The 16,746-nt window shown below is 36.6% G+C and overlaps 1 protein-coding gene across 1 annotated transcript in view; it reads right to left on the bottom strand.

Moving 5' to 3' along the window:
* The window catches only part of FRYL (FRY-like), a 95,469-nt gene that overhangs the window by 44,790 nt on the left and 33,933 nt on the right, over positions 1 to 16,746 (bottom strand). Inside the window, exons 20-33 of the mRNA XM_010009986.1 lie at positions 15,648 to 15,916; positions 15,028 to 15,223; positions 13,888 to 14,012; positions 11,548 to 11,605; positions 9,833 to 9,924; positions 9,231 to 9,403; positions 8,598 to 8,758; positions 7,964 to 8,074; positions 6,920 to 7,074; positions 6,589 to 6,688; positions 5,268 to 5,436; positions 4,249 to 4,508; positions 3,211 to 3,351; positions 683 to 851 (exon numbers count right to left, since the gene is read on the bottom strand). Of these exons, the coding sequence (XP_010008288.1) occupies positions 683 to 851; positions 3,211 to 3,351; positions 4,249 to 4,508; positions 5,268 to 5,436; positions 6,589 to 6,688; positions 6,920 to 7,074; positions 7,964 to 8,074; positions 8,598 to 8,758; positions 9,231 to 9,403; positions 9,833 to 9,924; positions 11,548 to 11,605; positions 13,888 to 14,012; positions 15,028 to 15,223; positions 15,648 to 15,916 (2,179 nt within the window). The remainder of the gene's footprint in view (positions 1 to 682; positions 852 to 3,210; positions 3,352 to 4,248; positions 4,509 to 5,267; positions 5,437 to 6,588; positions 6,689 to 6,919; positions 7,075 to 7,963; positions 8,075 to 8,597; positions 8,759 to 9,230; positions 9,404 to 9,832; positions 9,925 to 11,547; positions 11,606 to 13,887; positions 14,013 to 15,027; positions 15,224 to 15,647; positions 15,917 to 16,746) is intronic.

Here is a 16,746-nt window from a genome sequence, read left to right as displayed (position 1 = left end):
CCTAACAGCCTGCAGTGAAGCTTGTATCAATTTCTTTTCTAGAGAAACTTGAAAGCCTCACACTGAACAGAAAACCACAATCAGAAACGATTTTGCACCCTCCCCACATATTTTGCTACTCTCAATTACACTACGGTGCAAGAGCTCCGTAATATTTTTTCATACTTTCCAAATACATTCATGAACAAGTGCCAATGTATCCAGCCTTGTGATCCAGATAATCCCTATGTTATAGGTCCAGGCTGCTTCGTAACCTTGACAGCTTTGCAGCACAACAGCTAAGTCCTTGCTTAGATACCCTCCCATTCATGTCTTTTGTGGCTCACTTTGTAAGATGCTTCATCAAAACCAGACAGCTTTTCCACACATTTCTCAGCATATTCTTGGATTGAAGCATGAGGTAGACACTTTATGTTTTCAGAGGGTGGGGTTTTTTAACGATTTATCTATTATTAATTGTTAATTATTTCTAAATAAATTCTCTCAAGTGTACTTAAATCCTCTTCAATAAATTCCTATGGATGCATCTTGTGTTTGTAACAGAACTTAAAACCTGGATTTATTTTTAGAAACAGAACATTAGACTCCTATTGAATATTTAAGGATGAACTCGAGTACCATAACTGATTGATGACAGCATGTTTCTCATTGACAATAACAAAAATTAAAGTTAAATTCTCACCTGATGTGACAGAGGGGATCTTATAACTGGAAGTAATGCGGTAATATGGTGGATTATCCATATGGGTGACTCCTGAACTGACGGGATCTGTAAGCTGAAGTTCACTCACCAGCTCTTCTAGTAGTTGCATTGTTTTATCTCTACCCAAATAAACAATAACTTTCTTTACCTGCCATCGAAAAAAGCATAAGTATATAAAATAGTATGTACGTAAAATTTTTACTGCAGTGACTTGATTTTAAAAAAAGGAAGAAAACAAGAGATTTGAATGCCACAACTTGTTAGAATTATTATCTACCTGCACTGCAAGTGAGGATACCTGAAACTCGAGTTCTAAAAGCAAGCCAAACTGTTTTCACAGCCATCAATAGCAAGAGGCATCAGAAACATATCACAAGAGCAATGTAAGTCTTCCGAGTGCAATGACTTATTTAAGCAGCAAAATATTTTCTTATACAGGTTTTAGCAACATCTGAGATCAACACTGGAGCAAATGTATTCTGATATGATTTCTTTTTGATACTTCACAGTTGTGTCTACACTACTGCTTCTCCAGTAGGTATCACATTTTTCCTCATGCTATTCTGCAGTGCTCTCACAGATGCTCTGTTGAAAAATAAAACTGGTTTTGAGTAGGCTTCGAGTGGGATGGGAATTTTTTGGTTTAATACTTGGTCATGCAAGAATAATTACACTGCCCCTACATGGTATGACAGATGCTTTATTTTACTCTATTATCTGTCTGCTTTTTAGGACTATCTTAAATTACAGCATGGGAAAAAAATGTTTAATTCCCAAAATGCTCAAGGCCTTTATACACTCTGATAAGAATAAACGCTAACTATAGCAATATTTTATTAAGCATATAGTAATTAAGAATTCTCCACTACACCTTACTTCAGCAAATTAATCCTGGTCATTGCTAAGCAGTAACAGATGCCTGCTAGTTACTGATTACGCTAGACATTAGTATGTTCATGTTTTGTCTCCTGATACTATATTGAGTCATCACTGCTCAATGATTCATTTCTATTCTTTTCTATTCTATTCATAACTTAATTTTGAATGGTAAGAAAGTGATCCAGGACATCTGACTCATGGAATTACTTTGTCACCTCGTTCAAACCATGTACGCCAAGATTTTGGGCTGCAACATTAAGCTAGGTTCCCTAATTTGCAATGAAGAAGTTAAGCTCTTCTTAGTAAGAACTTAACAATATTATTAGTTCCTGATTGTTTACTTCATATCTAGGGTTTGGGCTTTTTTTTTTTACTACTAGAAAAAGCTGTAATAATTCTTTTATGAAAATATTACTTATGGAACCATCGTAATTCTTCTTAATGAACAGAGATCAACAGCTGCAGTAGATTTGCGTTTTATGATGGCAAGGAGTTGTTCAATATATACTAATGAAGTAATGTATATTTAGTAAGCAAACTCTTCAGTTTCCTTTTTATGGGAAAAGAACAACAACAAAAAATAAACCAAACAAAAAAAAAAAACCTAAGACAGATGTAGTAAATCTTTTTTTATTTTAGTGAGCATTTTCCATTTTTTACGATTTACTGAATAAATGAGGTCTATGGTCCACCCTGAATTCTGACAACTTCTAAGATGGCTAGTGGACTGTTTCAGGCTTACCACACTGAGTAAATTGCAATTGTTAGCAAGTTGTCTTAAGGAGGCCTCAGCTACCTTTAAGGTGCGATACAATTTCTGGTTTATTTCCTTTCTCAAGCCCATTCCATGAATGCCCAGTTCAAGTGAAAGTGATACTGAAATTTCAACACAGGTATCCAAAGCAACTCAAACAGAAGCACTTATTTTGATTTGTTCATAGTATTTAGTGGTGTCCTGGGTTCAGCTACAGCAGTCATTTTTTCTCCTTCTTAGTAGCTGGTGCAGTGCTGTGTTTTTGACTTTCAGTCTGGGAACAACGCTGATGGCGCCGATGTTTTTGGTTGTTGCTCAGTAATGTTTGCTCTGACCAGGGACTTTCTCGGTCTCATGCTTTGCCAGGGAGGAGGGGAAGCCAGGAGGAAGCGGAGGCAGGGCACCTGACCCAAACTGGCCAAAGGGGTATTCCATACCACAGCACGTCATGCCCAGTATAGAAACTGGGGGGAGTTACCCGGAAGGCCCAGATCGCTGCTCGGGTCGGGCTGGGTATCGGTCGGCGGGTGGTGAGCGGTTGTGTCCTTTTCCCTTGTTATTCCTCTTATCATTATTATTGGTAGCAGTAGTGGTTTGTAGACCCTGTTATCTCAACTCGTGGGAGTGACATTCCTTCGATTCTCCTCCCCATCCCTCCGGGAGCGGGGGGAGGAAGGAAAAGGGGGGGAGTGAGCGAGCGGCTGCGTGGTTCCAAGTTGCCGGCTGGGCTTGAACCACGACAAGTGGTCATAAAATACAGGGTTGGAGATTTTGACACTAGAAATCCTACCTCACATTTTTTTTCTTGGTCATCTTGTCTGCTAGACACACAACTGATTTTTAAAATATCAACAGAGATGTACCGCATACTTACATAAGGCAAAAGGCTGGGTTCACTGTTCACTCCACAGATACTGATCAAGAAGTGCAAAATTATTTTCAGATTCTTTGGCCAGCTGTCTGCCAAAGTAGTCCAGACATTTTCTATCTCTGACCAAGCCACTTCATCACCATACTAGAAAACAAAATAAATAACTTCCCTGAAAATTCCAGTAGAAAACACTGTATTTGAAAGTGATCTGAACTGACCATGTGGGACAGGTTCTATGAAAGGGAGACATAAATCCTGTAAGAAGCTGTTGCCTTTTAGATTCCAGAATGAAACTTTCATATAAATTCACTTTTATAAACACATTCTGGAAACAACTATTTTCTTTTATAGCTGTAAACAGATAAAAATACATCTAAACATACGTGTACATATATATTTTATCTATATAAGATATACTTTTATACATTATACACATTTTTATTTCTATGTTAATTTATTTCTAATTTTATATATTTATTTACATAAAAAAAAAAAAGCAGCTATCTAAATTTAGCAGCAACCCATTCTCCCAGTTGCTTACAATCCTGAGTAAAAGTCCAGGGATCACAGGATGCCAAGAGTTTTTAATCTGTAGCTTAAAACATGATCTCTCATCAGTAGGATTCAAAGACATGAAGAATTGGCAGGAGCACTGTATGTGACCAATACTTTTTTTCTGTTGGAAGTTAGGAAGGAGGAGGGTCTATCAGCCTCTGACAACAAGATTGGTTCCAATACTCTACTTGGAGATCATAGGCATACAGGCAACTGAGTATTATCTATGCAGCTAGACATCTATATTCCAAAACAATCTCATACTGTTACTATAAATAGCAATTACTATAACTTTTATATTACACATTATTAATTTGCTGTACCAGCTCAAAACTGTATGGCACAGTTTGGGTATAAACAATTCCACAGATATGAATGGTAACTCTCGAAAGTCTGGTAACACAGTATCTCTGAACATAATTTTCTTGCACCCTGAACATGACAATCCACTGGAACAAGATGGAGCACTTAAGTAATTAGTCTTACCTTTGCAGTCATATACATCAGATTGTTCAGAACCATAGCTGTAGCCTGTGGTGATCCCCAACCTTCTCCTCTTAGCCATCGTCTACTATTCACCATTATTTCTCTGTCTTTCAAAGAATCTTCTTCATCTTCATCTTGCCGACGAATAGTTGGCAAAGGTTTCAAATCTACCAACTCAATATTGTTCATCCATGGCAGAAGATAATGCAGCATCACCTGTCTCCCAGCTGGGTGAGCCGTTTGGATTCTCTGACTTACTTCTGTCATTCAAAAATTAGGTACATACATGAATTGCAAAGTGGCAGTGAGAACTGTTTCACTAATAACAACAACCATGAGCCCAGAAGACCATACTGATATAAAGTAATATCGACACAGACATATTTTTTTGTTTCATTAACTAGTGTCATTTCATAATGATAAACGCTGCAGTCTGAAATAGAACTAATTGAAGACACTGCTGACAAACAGTATGCTGAAGAAACCATATTAGTATATGCATCTATACATATTCCTCTAATTGGAGGAGGGAACTAACAACCTAGAGCATGTAAAAATACCAACTTTGTCAAAAAAGCACTTAAAATGTTTTCTTCCACATATTAGTCCTAGTTTTGTTTTTTTTTTAATTGATGTGAGATGTCATTGTTATGGAATAATATTTTTAAGCAATCTACAGTAAATAAGAAAACAGTAAAAAGAATAAGAATAATTTTTAAAACAGTTGCAAATTATTTCTTTAACATGATTTTTCGTGGCTATTAGAAAGCCAGTAAAAGTATCTTTTGATTCATGTTGTTTCCTCTTGAATGTATTTCAAACACAATTAAACAAAAGTTGTCACTCAGTAAATCCGATTTTCTACATGTACTATAATGATTTATTTATAAATTATTTATTTATTCTGCTGTCCTGATTTTAGTGAATTGCATATAAATTAATTTTGAAAAATAAGAACTACACATTTTGTACAACACCGTTGACCCAATGAGGTTTTTTGCTTTGTTTTAAAACCGTACCTGAGAAAATAGCAAGTGTTAGCTCAGGGTAAGTCCTTGCTAATTCTTCTGACAGTTGATAATAAGACACAGAATACAGATGTGGTAAAGGAGAAGGCTGACCCAAAACCCCATCCGTCCGCTGAACTTCCAGTTTGTGAGCATAACGGAACATCTTTGGTTCCAAGATCTACAATAGTAATGTTCAGACTTTGAGGCTACATATAGAGCTACAATGGAAATTTTTATATAAAATCACCTTTGAAATTCATGCATCTACTCTCATTTAATGTTTCCATTAAATGACCTCCATACATCTACAGTATTCAGCAACACTGTGGTAATTTCACAGAAGACTAACTAAAACTCAATCCACTTGATGAGTTTCCAGCAATAAATTTCAGAAATCTGCTTTTATGAAATACCTTATTAAATATAAATTTCTCTACAACAAAATGTGAAATATTACTGAACACCTGTACTTCCAAACTTCCGCTAATCTATGAGACATGGATAGGAGCAATGTAATCTTTGATGTAGCAGAGATGCAGCAGGAGGCTAAAGGAGTATGATACGTTAAAAATCCGTTTTGGCTGATCTTAAGCAATGGCGTTCAGAGAAGAAAGATAGTGCTGAAAGGAAGGGTGGTGTGAGTACTGATATACCAACAGGGGTGTGACTTCAGTGGGCACTTTACCGTTGAATTTAGCTGACAACAAAAACCTTTTCAAAAACCTCCAAAGCTTGTGGTCTGAGCCACAAGCAGCACAGATTCACTTATTTATATTTAAACACTAATGCTGCCTGTAAGATTAAGCTTATCTCTAAATGACCTCCGAAAGGAATATACGAAAGTAAATTAAACGGCTAACAAGCTTTTCACTACCACCTCTCCTCACACACAGATGAAAAAAATGTTTGGTATTAATGCAGAAGTCGGAGAACTGACTGCTGCTCCAGAAAACACAGGGACAGGAAGCACACGCTTCTCTCTGAGGTGCCTTTGGACAAATGGAGCTATGTACCGCTCTGTTCCGGGCAAAACCAGATGATTCTACAAAGCTTGATTTAAGTTTCGTCTCTTGAAAAAGCAGGTATTACGGTATTATACTAGTCTCAAGTGCTTTGTTCCTGAAAACAGACATGCTTCCACTGACGTCTGTGTGTGCCAGGTAAGGATCTGGCATAACTAAATACTAAAATAGAGAAGGAAAAATGAGATATGTTGTATTTCATTACTGAAGGGACAATCAAATAAGAACAGTTTGGGGTTTTTTTTCCAAAGTGCACAGGGCAATTCTTATTTTAAATGAAGAAGAAAATTCAAAATCAGCTTACAAACCTGTAATAGTTGCATAGCAACTTCATAGATAGCCCTAGTAGAATCAGCTGCTTTAAATAATATCAGATTCAGGAGGGTCACTGTATCACACTGGTATTCCCTAGGGAAACATTGGAAGTGTGAAATAAATAAAATTACATTTGGCTTTTTAAAATTTGAATTTATTAGAAGTTTAATTTACCGGGAATTATGGTATGCGATAACATTTTGAGAAGTTTCCTTAGTAACACACAGCGAAGAACTTTCCTCTTTAAGGCAGGAAAAAACACAGTTCTACATGAAAACACTCTTTGAAAATAAAAGTTTAAAGTTTTGAAAAATGCTGTAGTACCTGTTTTGGAACACACTGGCTATGGCTTTAAAACAGCCAGCTGCTACCCGCTTGGAACCTGTATAACACCGGTCTACAGCCCAGTACATGAGGTTACTCTGGTCGGGGTTGAGTTCCAAGAGCAGCATGACTGCCTCACAGCCTAGCTGGTGAACCTGCATTCCAGAAAAGAACCAATATATATTTATAAATATAGCAAAAAAGACCAACTTTCAAAAATGGCATAAAATAGGCAATAAATATTTAACTTTAAAAGCCCAAGAAAAGAACTGCAATAAGCAAAATTTGTTCCATCTAAAACCAATGAGCCACAGCTTAAAATAACAACAGGTAATTGCATCAAACTGTTTAATGTTCAACTTGCACACCTCTAGTGATTTTTTTATTCCTCCGTTCCAAGGCCACCTTGAGCTATTTACTATTTTAACTTGTCTTACTACAAGCTGAACACTGACCTGAAAGCATCAAACACAGAAAAGCACTTAAACATACACAGGAATTCCAATGGCATAAAAGGGATAGATCTATGTGGAGACTTGCATATTCTCTTGAATCAAAGTAGCCCACTGGAGCTGTATTTTATGTAGTCATAGTATTTAGTGCAATGGAGGCCCTATCTTTTAAATCTAAAGCTTGCCTTGTTCAGATGTAAAGCTTGGTCTTCGTAACTCTACAGGAGCCCTGATGGACAACACAGTCTTACAAGAGTTCATGTTCAAAATCCTGTCTCCTTTAAGTTTCTAAAAGATCTGCTCATTACTGCAACTTAACCTAGCTAATTAGTTTATAAACAATACGCAATGTTTCACTCCTTGCCCTTTCCTTTTCCATTATGTTTTGTCCGTTCTTAGGCTGATTAGGGACTGCCTCCCTCAACAGGGTGAATATACACATTAAGGACAGTACAAAAATATGCACTACTAAACCAGCTTTGAGCTTAAGCCACTTTAAAGCTTTTAGGCCAATCTGACCACAAAAGTCATTGAAGCAAATGTTGAAGACACTGGCAGCTGCAAATCAATGTTGACATTGCCTGTGTATTACCTTTTTATCTTGTGAATCCAAGATATTATCCAGCCATTTGTACAAATAGCCATCAGATGAGAGCCCGACATTGTCTGCAACAGGGCCACAACACAGTACAGCAGACATAGCCTTTAGAGAGTAATTGAAAAACTACATTTTAATAACTCAGATACAGAAAGTGCTTTTACCAAATGCATTAAAATATCAGAAAACTAACTTCTATTCAATCAAGGGAGGAAGACCAAGGGTAACAAAAAACTGTTTAACATCTTATTCAATAAATTATCAAATCATATTTTTCTGAACTCCCAAACACAAGGAACTGTCAATACTGAAATGTTGACATATATAAGAGTCAATGTGTCAGTTTGATTGTTAATACATTTTTACATAAAAGCCTTTCTCCTTAGACAACTAAGGACTGAAGTCACAGGAAGCAAACATTTAGTAGTAATTTTAAGAAATTCGTACAGTGAGTGTGATAGTTTATGATGAGGAAAAATCCAAACTGTCATAAAGACACATAAGGCAGAAGAAAAAAAGAACTAAGTCATAAATGGCAACAAGGATGCGAAAACCACATTCAAAGAGCCATTGCATTAGAAAAGTCAGAGTAACAATTTATTTCCAAAATTCAAAAGTGCTAAAATACCTTTAATGCACAGTATTGGTGTCTGTTTATTCTCATGTTCCTATCACTGTATCTGTCCAGGGGAGTAAACATGATACTAAAAGGACCTGCCCAATGACTGAACAACATAAATAGACTGTGGCGTAGACTCTGCTGAGGAAAGACACTTCTCCTCTGGTGTACTGTAAGAAAAGCACACAGACACATACCTGTTGTCATTCTTTAAAATAAAGTATGTAAACCAGAAACAAACCCAAACAATGAATATAAAAAGAAAAATCAATGAAAAGACGTATTATTATAACTTCGTAATAGCTGGATGTAGGTTTACTATTGTCCTGTTTAATGCCATTAGTGTACAAGAATAAGTTATTCCTTAGTCTAGAGAATTTAAACACACTGCCAACCAATGAGACTTTTTCTAAATAAGAAAATTATTTGTACACTTCCAAATAGTACCAAAAACCCCTCTTAAAAAATTACGCTGCTAAAGTTATATTCAAAACTGATGGCATAAATTATTTTTATAAAATATTCTGAAACATCAGTGAAAAAGTGGCTTTTTCTTTAGGGTTGTGTTTTTTGGGAGGGGTGCTGTTAATGCAGTACATATTAAATACAGTCACCAGAACTTATTAAAGCATTTTTACATACCTGGAACATTTTGAATGATATTTGCCACTAAGGCACTAAAATGGCATCGGATATCTTTCAATGTATCAGAATCCTTTTCATTTTCTGCTTCTAGGAGTTGTCTTGTTAGATCAACATACTCAAGTAAAGTGTTGTTGAGGGAATGTGTTTCATTATCAAGGCCACCACTTGCACTTAAAAATAAAACAATGAAATAGTATGATAAATACATAAAATGATTTTTGAAAACAATCTTTTTTTTTCTGTCTTTAAAGAATCCTACAACCTCACCACTGCAAATATTTAATTCAAAGTAATTTCTTCAGTCAGTTTCTATTTCAGTGTTACATAAAAAGCTCTAGTGAAAGCAAACTAATAATCAAGCCTCACTATTACAAGTCACTCATCCTTCCACAGAATTAGTTCTTGTATTGGGGACAAATGTTGGTAATAATGAGGTGAAATGGAGGGATTAGAAAGCCAGCAAAATGCCAGGGTTTACAAAACCATTTCTATACTAAAACTCACTGAAGAATTTTGCAGGTTTGTTATACTGGGTCATAAGAACACCAGTGACTTAATTCAGAAGCATGAACAACACATCTCACCAGTGCTGCCCTCACCTGTGACTAATGACACCAGCATCTGCCAACAGTTCAAATATTCGTACTAGTTGTACTCGTAAAATATCTCGACGCCTGCGCCGTTTCATGTTCTAGTCAACACAGGAAACACAAAATTAAGTGAAGCAGAGGAAAAACTAAGTATAAAACCAGAGTGGCATATAAAAGCATTATTGTATCTGTACTACAACTAGCATTAATTATCAAGGGTGCCAACCTTTCAAGATGAGCTACCAAAATTGCTAACAATTTTAATAAAACAGAAAACAAACAAAATCTTTCCCGGTTGCCACTCCAAGTTATGCTAGGTTTGCTATTACATGTATTATCAAAACCATGGGTTTTAATCAGTCTCCTGTAGCAAAGTGCAACATATAAACCAATGAAGTACAAATGCCAATCTTTCTGTGTATTTTGAGATAGGTGATTCTTCCCTTCACACTGCTCTGGTGAGACCCCGCCTGGAGCACCGCATCCAGCTCTGGAGCCCTCAGCACAGGAAAGACATGGACTTACTGAAGCAGGTCCAAAGGAGGGCCACAGAAATCATCAGAGGGCGGGAGCACCTCTCCTATGAGGACAGGCTGAGAGAGTTGGGGTTGTTCAGCCTGGGGAAGAGAAGGCTCCATCCAGGGAGACCTTATCTTCCCAGCCTTCCAATACTTAAACAGAGCTTATAAGAGAGGTGGGGAAAAACATTATAGCAGGGCTTGATGCAACAGGACAAGAGAAAATGGTTTTAAACTAAAAGAGAGGAGATTCAGACTAGATATAAGGATGACATTTTTTATGATGAGGGTGGTAAAACACTGGCACAGGTTGCGCACAGAAGTGGTAGATGCTCTATTCCTGGAAACTTTCAAGGCCAGGGTGGATGGGGCCCTGAACAACCTTATCTAGTTGGAGATGTCCCTGGCCACTGCAGAGGGGGGATTGGTCTAGATGACCCTTAACGGCCCCTTCCAACCCAAACTATTCTATGATTTGCATACAAGACTGCCAAAACACACTACAGACCAGTAACATTTTGAAAGAGAAGTGATGTTCCTTCCCATCATCTGGGAATTTAATTACAAATTTGTTACTAATAAACATATTACAATTACCACAAAAAATAATGAGCAATTGCCTCTGAACATGTGTTTGTGGAGATTATTATTTCTGTGAATACCTACTGAGGCTTCTAAACCTTGCTGTAAAACATGCCCTCCATCAGAAAATTTTTAGTCAGAGCAGCCAGTCAGGTGAAATTTCAGCCTTTTTCATTACCAAAAATAACACTAACAATCAACCAAAATCAAAGCAAACACCCTTTCCGCCCACAAAACCACAAAAAAACCCCAAACCAACAGTTGGTAGACAGTAGAACTCAATTCCATGTCTTAGCTACTACTAATTGTGGGCATGTTACTGATAATATATGATATAATGATGTAACAACTGTGTAAAGCTACTCTAAGGTAAAAAGAAAAGGTTACCGTAATTTTTTCTTTTTGAAACAAAACCTCTGATACAGGAATAATACAAAGCTCAAAACAAACAAAGCTCTGTGAACACCTCGCAATCATTTAAAGACGTAACATCTCACCTTTTTAACTGGTCTCTGACAGTTTTTAGCTGAAGAAATTAAAGAATATAACTAACATTTCTTTACTACCATTCGTGAGAAGATAGTTATAACTGTGTACTGAATATAGTGGAAAATATCTAATTACCTCTGGCCTTCTTTCAAGTGCTTCCTTAATTATAGGATGTAATTCTTCTATTAGTTCCCTGAATTAAAATAAAAGAATTCAAAGAATAAAAACAACCATTAAATTAACATCTCAACTGAAAGATGTTTCACAGCAACTAGTATTACAATATAAGTTAAAATACCCTCAGGCTTTCTTTCTTTACCTGTAGCTTTCTGAAATAAATTAGCATTTAAAGAGATATTTCCTAGAAAGATATTTTCCCAATTTAAAGACAGATGACTAAACAGATGTCTCTAATTACCACTAAATTTGCATTCACCAAGCATTACGGCATATTTCTATCACAAATGATTTCATTTACTTTCATATTCAGGGTTTAACAAAGCCTTATGGTGCAAACAGATACTCTTTGGGAAAAAAAAAAGATGTTGGCAGCTTATCATACAATGCTCTTTGAGTTGTCATGATGCATTCATTTAGTTGTTGATAAAGACTGTTTCTTTAAGGCAAATAATGCTAAGCTGACAGAAGTTAGACTAGTCTCTATGAAAACTGAAAAGCAGCATGCGTTGACGCTTTGGTTACATTCCCTATTTGTTCTGAAGCTCCGCAGTCTTTCCTACTACTCAGTTCCCTCTGCCAAACTAAGACTCTCTTGTAACTGCAAAAAGGGGACAGGGAAAGGTGATCAGTAGTATGAATCTATGCAGACAAAATACTAGGGTAAAAACATACTATTTTTACTTAAATATTTGTTAATGAAGTAACTACCAGCTCCACGTTAGATTGGGAAGGTGATACAGTACTTCCCATGCTACTGTAATTCACGCATATCAAAAGCATAAACTGCTCCAAGTTTTCATGGTAAATGAATGACTCCTCTGCTACATTATTCAATGGCTCACCTTCAGAGGATGGGTCCAAGTGACCAGAAAGCTGCACAAACTTTTGTGCTGTGCTCAATTACCAGAGACTTAAGCATAGTTAGGGATTGTTTTATGCTTCCTTCCAAACATAGAAAACAGAGAAAAGAATTTGGAGGAAGCTTTTTTGTGCTAAAACATAGCAAAGGGTCAGTTTCCAATGGAGAGCAAGAGGCACCTAGACAAGTTCAAGAACATGTAATGAGATCAGAAACAGAAAACAAAGGATTTTTCTGGCAAGTTTAAGAGGACTGCATACACATGTAACCTATAGAGAAAAAAAGTTCCCAAGGGAAAAACCAACAGGGTGAGAAGAATGGTGCTTAATAAACAAAACCAAAACAACAAATCGGCACAGATCTGCAATGGTGAAGGGTGGGATACAGTTAGCATCTGGTGTGAGTATGCATCTCGGACAGAGGGAAAAAGCTGGTCATCAGGAATGTTTTCCTTCTTCATCCATCCTCCTTAGAGAGTTGTCAGTTGACGAAAGCAATAGAGAGATGCATTTAAAACTCATGGCTTCCCGGCACAGAACTGTCTTTTCACCTCAGTGGATTTGCAATAGACACTGATAGTACAGTACAGTAGGATCTGAAGAAAAGCAAATCTCAGTTGAGGCAGGAACGCCACGATGGCTAGATAGACCATTTTGACTACAACAATTAGATAAAGCCTTGTCACAGTAGAGTAACCAGAAGTTTAGGATTATGATCTGAATCCAAGTATCATGAACAAGATGAATGAAACTGAAAGAACAAGTGATTGACTTGCCACAGATTTAATTCTGTTACAGCAGAACACAGTTACCAGCATTCCCAAACTAATCCACTAAGCCCCACAGGGACTTCACGTTGGTACAACCCAGAAGAAAGGTGTATGAGTTATGAAGTTACAGGAAGTTTACTCAGAAAAAAAAAAAAAGAAAATGTGGAGAGGGATGCACCACGGATTTCAGAAGCTCCAGCATTCACCAGAACACATCTGTACTGGGTATTTTTCAGCTTGATCCAAAAATCTATATTTAGAATACAGTTACTGTGAAACTCCCACACCCAAAGAGCTCAGGAACATGTTCGTTGGCAATACTAATAAGGAGAATTCAATAACTCTTACAAATGTGATTATAATTAACACTTCAAATTTTCCATGCACACTGCTCTTCCATAGAAGGGCAGCTTTTAGTATCAGTAAAAGGTAGCTGTTTATTTTCTTTCAACTACCTTCTTTTTCTTCATGCAGACATGAGCTCTATTTAAAATTATTTAAACCTCTAACAATCTTCATCACACCACTAAATGGTAGAAAAGACAACAGTAATCACTTTCCATAGATTTTTTCTTAAAAGAAAAAAACAAAGCAAGCCTTTTTTCTGAGCTCTGATCTCCGACTTTGTAATCAATTAGCATAAAACCAGATGAAACACAACAGTTACCTGAAAGCTCCTGGGTTGGTCCTGCCAAGTCCCAGCACAAGGGATTCTGTAATTTCCATGCTCTCAGAGCGCATCATTGGAACTATGTGCTTAAACAGGGAGGAAGGGGATGGAATGCCAATGATCTAAGAAAACCAGAATCAAGCATAATGAAGCAGTTACCAAACAATCAGGTGGTGTGACATTAAAACATGTGCTGTAATTTTACAGCCTTCTCACACTGATCAGTGACTTTAAAAAATTTCATTTTTATCATTTTATCTTTGATATGGAGAAAGACTTTCTGAAATAGTAAAACAGTATTAACTGCTTCTCCATTCCTTGTATAACTGAATTTTCATTGTCAGATGACAATGAATGGCTCAACAGGATAAACAGATGCTTTGCATGTTAAGTGTATCTGCTCTCATTAGGGAGAGGAAGCAGCCTTCTCGTGTCCAACTACTTAGACTCCATTGTGGCTCTCAAAAAGAACAAAGCTGAATTTTGGGCTACACTTTCTCAGATTTAGGGAAAGGATCTTGGTAACAAACAAGCTGAATAGGCTGCTTCTGCCAAAAGTCTGCTGCATAGTTCATGAGTTATCCTCATCTCTACTGAACCTTCTACAGAAAGCCAAAAAGGAGAAAACCAAAAAGAAGCAAAGGAGAGGGGGAAGAAAAATAAAACGTCTGCAGGTAATATAAAGCAAGGCAGACAGAAAACTGTCTGTGGTTGGGAAAATACAGTAAGATACATCATTCCTGAATAGGTAGCTGTTTCAGTTTCTGAAATGAAAGACTATCTGCTCAGAATTGCAGAATTCTACTGATAGAAAAAAAAAAAACAAAACCATCCCTTAGTAGTAAACAAAACATTTCCTCATTACCGCTAAGTAAGACTTCGAGATTCGGTTAAGATTTTCATTACATGACTAGATTTTGCCTTAGAAATGCATAAGCAGAAAAGCCTCTACAGTACACATAAGGAGAAGCGAACTAAAGCACTATCCTAAATAAATGAAAGACAAATGTATTCTCAAACATGTTTTCAGACAATTTACACGAGTTTCTAAGAATCATGATAGTCACTATAATCCTCAGGTATTTCTACTTCTAATAACATGTAGACTTATTTATGATAAGCATTAGAAGAACCTACTCTTGAATCAATGCTATAACCACTGTCAGGAGTAGACGCCAGCGTCTCAGGAGGGGAACATCTCACAGAGCCTGTGGAGGTGGAGGAGTTTGAAGAAGATGCTGCACTGCAGCAAAGAATCAGGTAGTTTCTCCAGAGCCCAATATAGGAGTCACTGCTTGTAGTAGTATTCACTTTCTTTGCATTGATAGGGCTGCTATTAAAAAAAATAACAACAAAAAGCTCAGTGTAGTAAATAAAGCTTACCAGGTTTCACTTTGGCTTTCTGCTGAATTTATTTTTCAATTATGTATATGCCATTGCTTCCAAAATTGTTAACATGTTAAACTCTGAACAGTTCAGAACAGACCTGTACCTCAATAACATATGCTCTTTTATAGTCAAATCTGTTGAACTATGATATGGCTGAAGGAATGAAATAATTAATCTTTAAAGCAGGTAAGTTTTTTTTCCCTGGTCGAACTACTTCAATTTTTTGTTATATAAAGCTCAATTAAACTCACAGAAAATATTAACAGTCCATACATCACCTCACTGAAACATAATGACATTACAATAGTGATAAATTTTGGAAGAATCCTCAATATAATATATTGTATTTACTTTAGAAATTAACTTACTTTATATCCACTTGTGGAGACAGCAGTTGGAGTCTGGTATACGCAAACGTCCAAGCATAGCTTACAGCTGTTGGGCAGTGTTTTGGGAGATTTTCCTGTTTCATAAAACTTGAGAGGCTTATAATCCATGGATCTTGGCCTTGAGTCACATGTGCAAATATCCATATATGTGATGGACTGACCACATCAAACTGGTGGCTGATGGGGGAGGAATTCCAGTCAGCCAGAGTTTGTAAATCTATTGAACTGGGACAATACAGTAAAGTAGTCTGTGTGCATAAAAAAGAGAACAGGGCAATATTTAATATCTATGTATAGTAAGAACAATCTTTTCATTGTTAAATATCTAATAAAGTATCAGTGTCAAAATCACATTTGGAATAGATAAAACATTACTTGATTTATGTGTTGGGGTTTTTTGAAGTTCCTAATGCGGACAGTTTTATAAACATGGTGTATGGGAAGGAACTGAGTATTAGGAAATAGTAAATTCCAGAAAAGGGCCTTTTCACTCCTGATGACTTAATTCTCTTCAAGAAGATTCTGTACTCTAAAAGCCTTACTACTGACCTCCACTTTGTTTCATAAACCTGAAAGAACTTTACCTTGAGACTTAAGAGCTAGTAATAAATATGTAAATATGAAATTCAGTTGTTATTCATTGACAGTTACAGCTTTCATCATTTATAAAAGGCACGCTATTAAGACACTGTACTGCTGCAGAAAAAGGCAGGGGTCTTTCCTTCAAAGAATCTGTAATCTATGAACAAGATGAGAAAAAACACAGATATAGCTGTCTGTGTATATGGTGGTCATAATGACACGCTATTGATCAGGAAGCATATAATGGTGGGGTCAGCCTCACAACATGCCCTGAGTTCTTCTTGGGTTTTGTTCTGTTCTATTGTTTGCAGGGTTTTGTTTGTTTGTTTGTTTCTTTGTTTGTTTTCCCCTTTGGTTGGGTTGATTTGTTTACATGTTTTTCTTAAGGTGATAAACTGCCAGTGAAGTTAGCATGAACACAGTGACACTACCATTTAAAATACATACAATATTTTTTGCAGAATTACCTCATCTCACATCCAATTTTACACAAAAC

The sequence above is a fragment of the Nestor notabilis genome, unplaced genomic scaffold (assembly GCF_000696875.1).
Source record: "Nestor notabilis isolate BGI_N333 unplaced genomic scaffold, ASM69687v1 scaffold8782, whole genome shotgun sequence".
Taxonomy (NCBI): domain Eukaryota; kingdom Metazoa; phylum Chordata; class Aves; order Psittaciformes; family Psittacidae; genus Nestor; species Nestor notabilis.
This window is presented reverse-complemented; position numbering and strand designations above follow the sequence as displayed.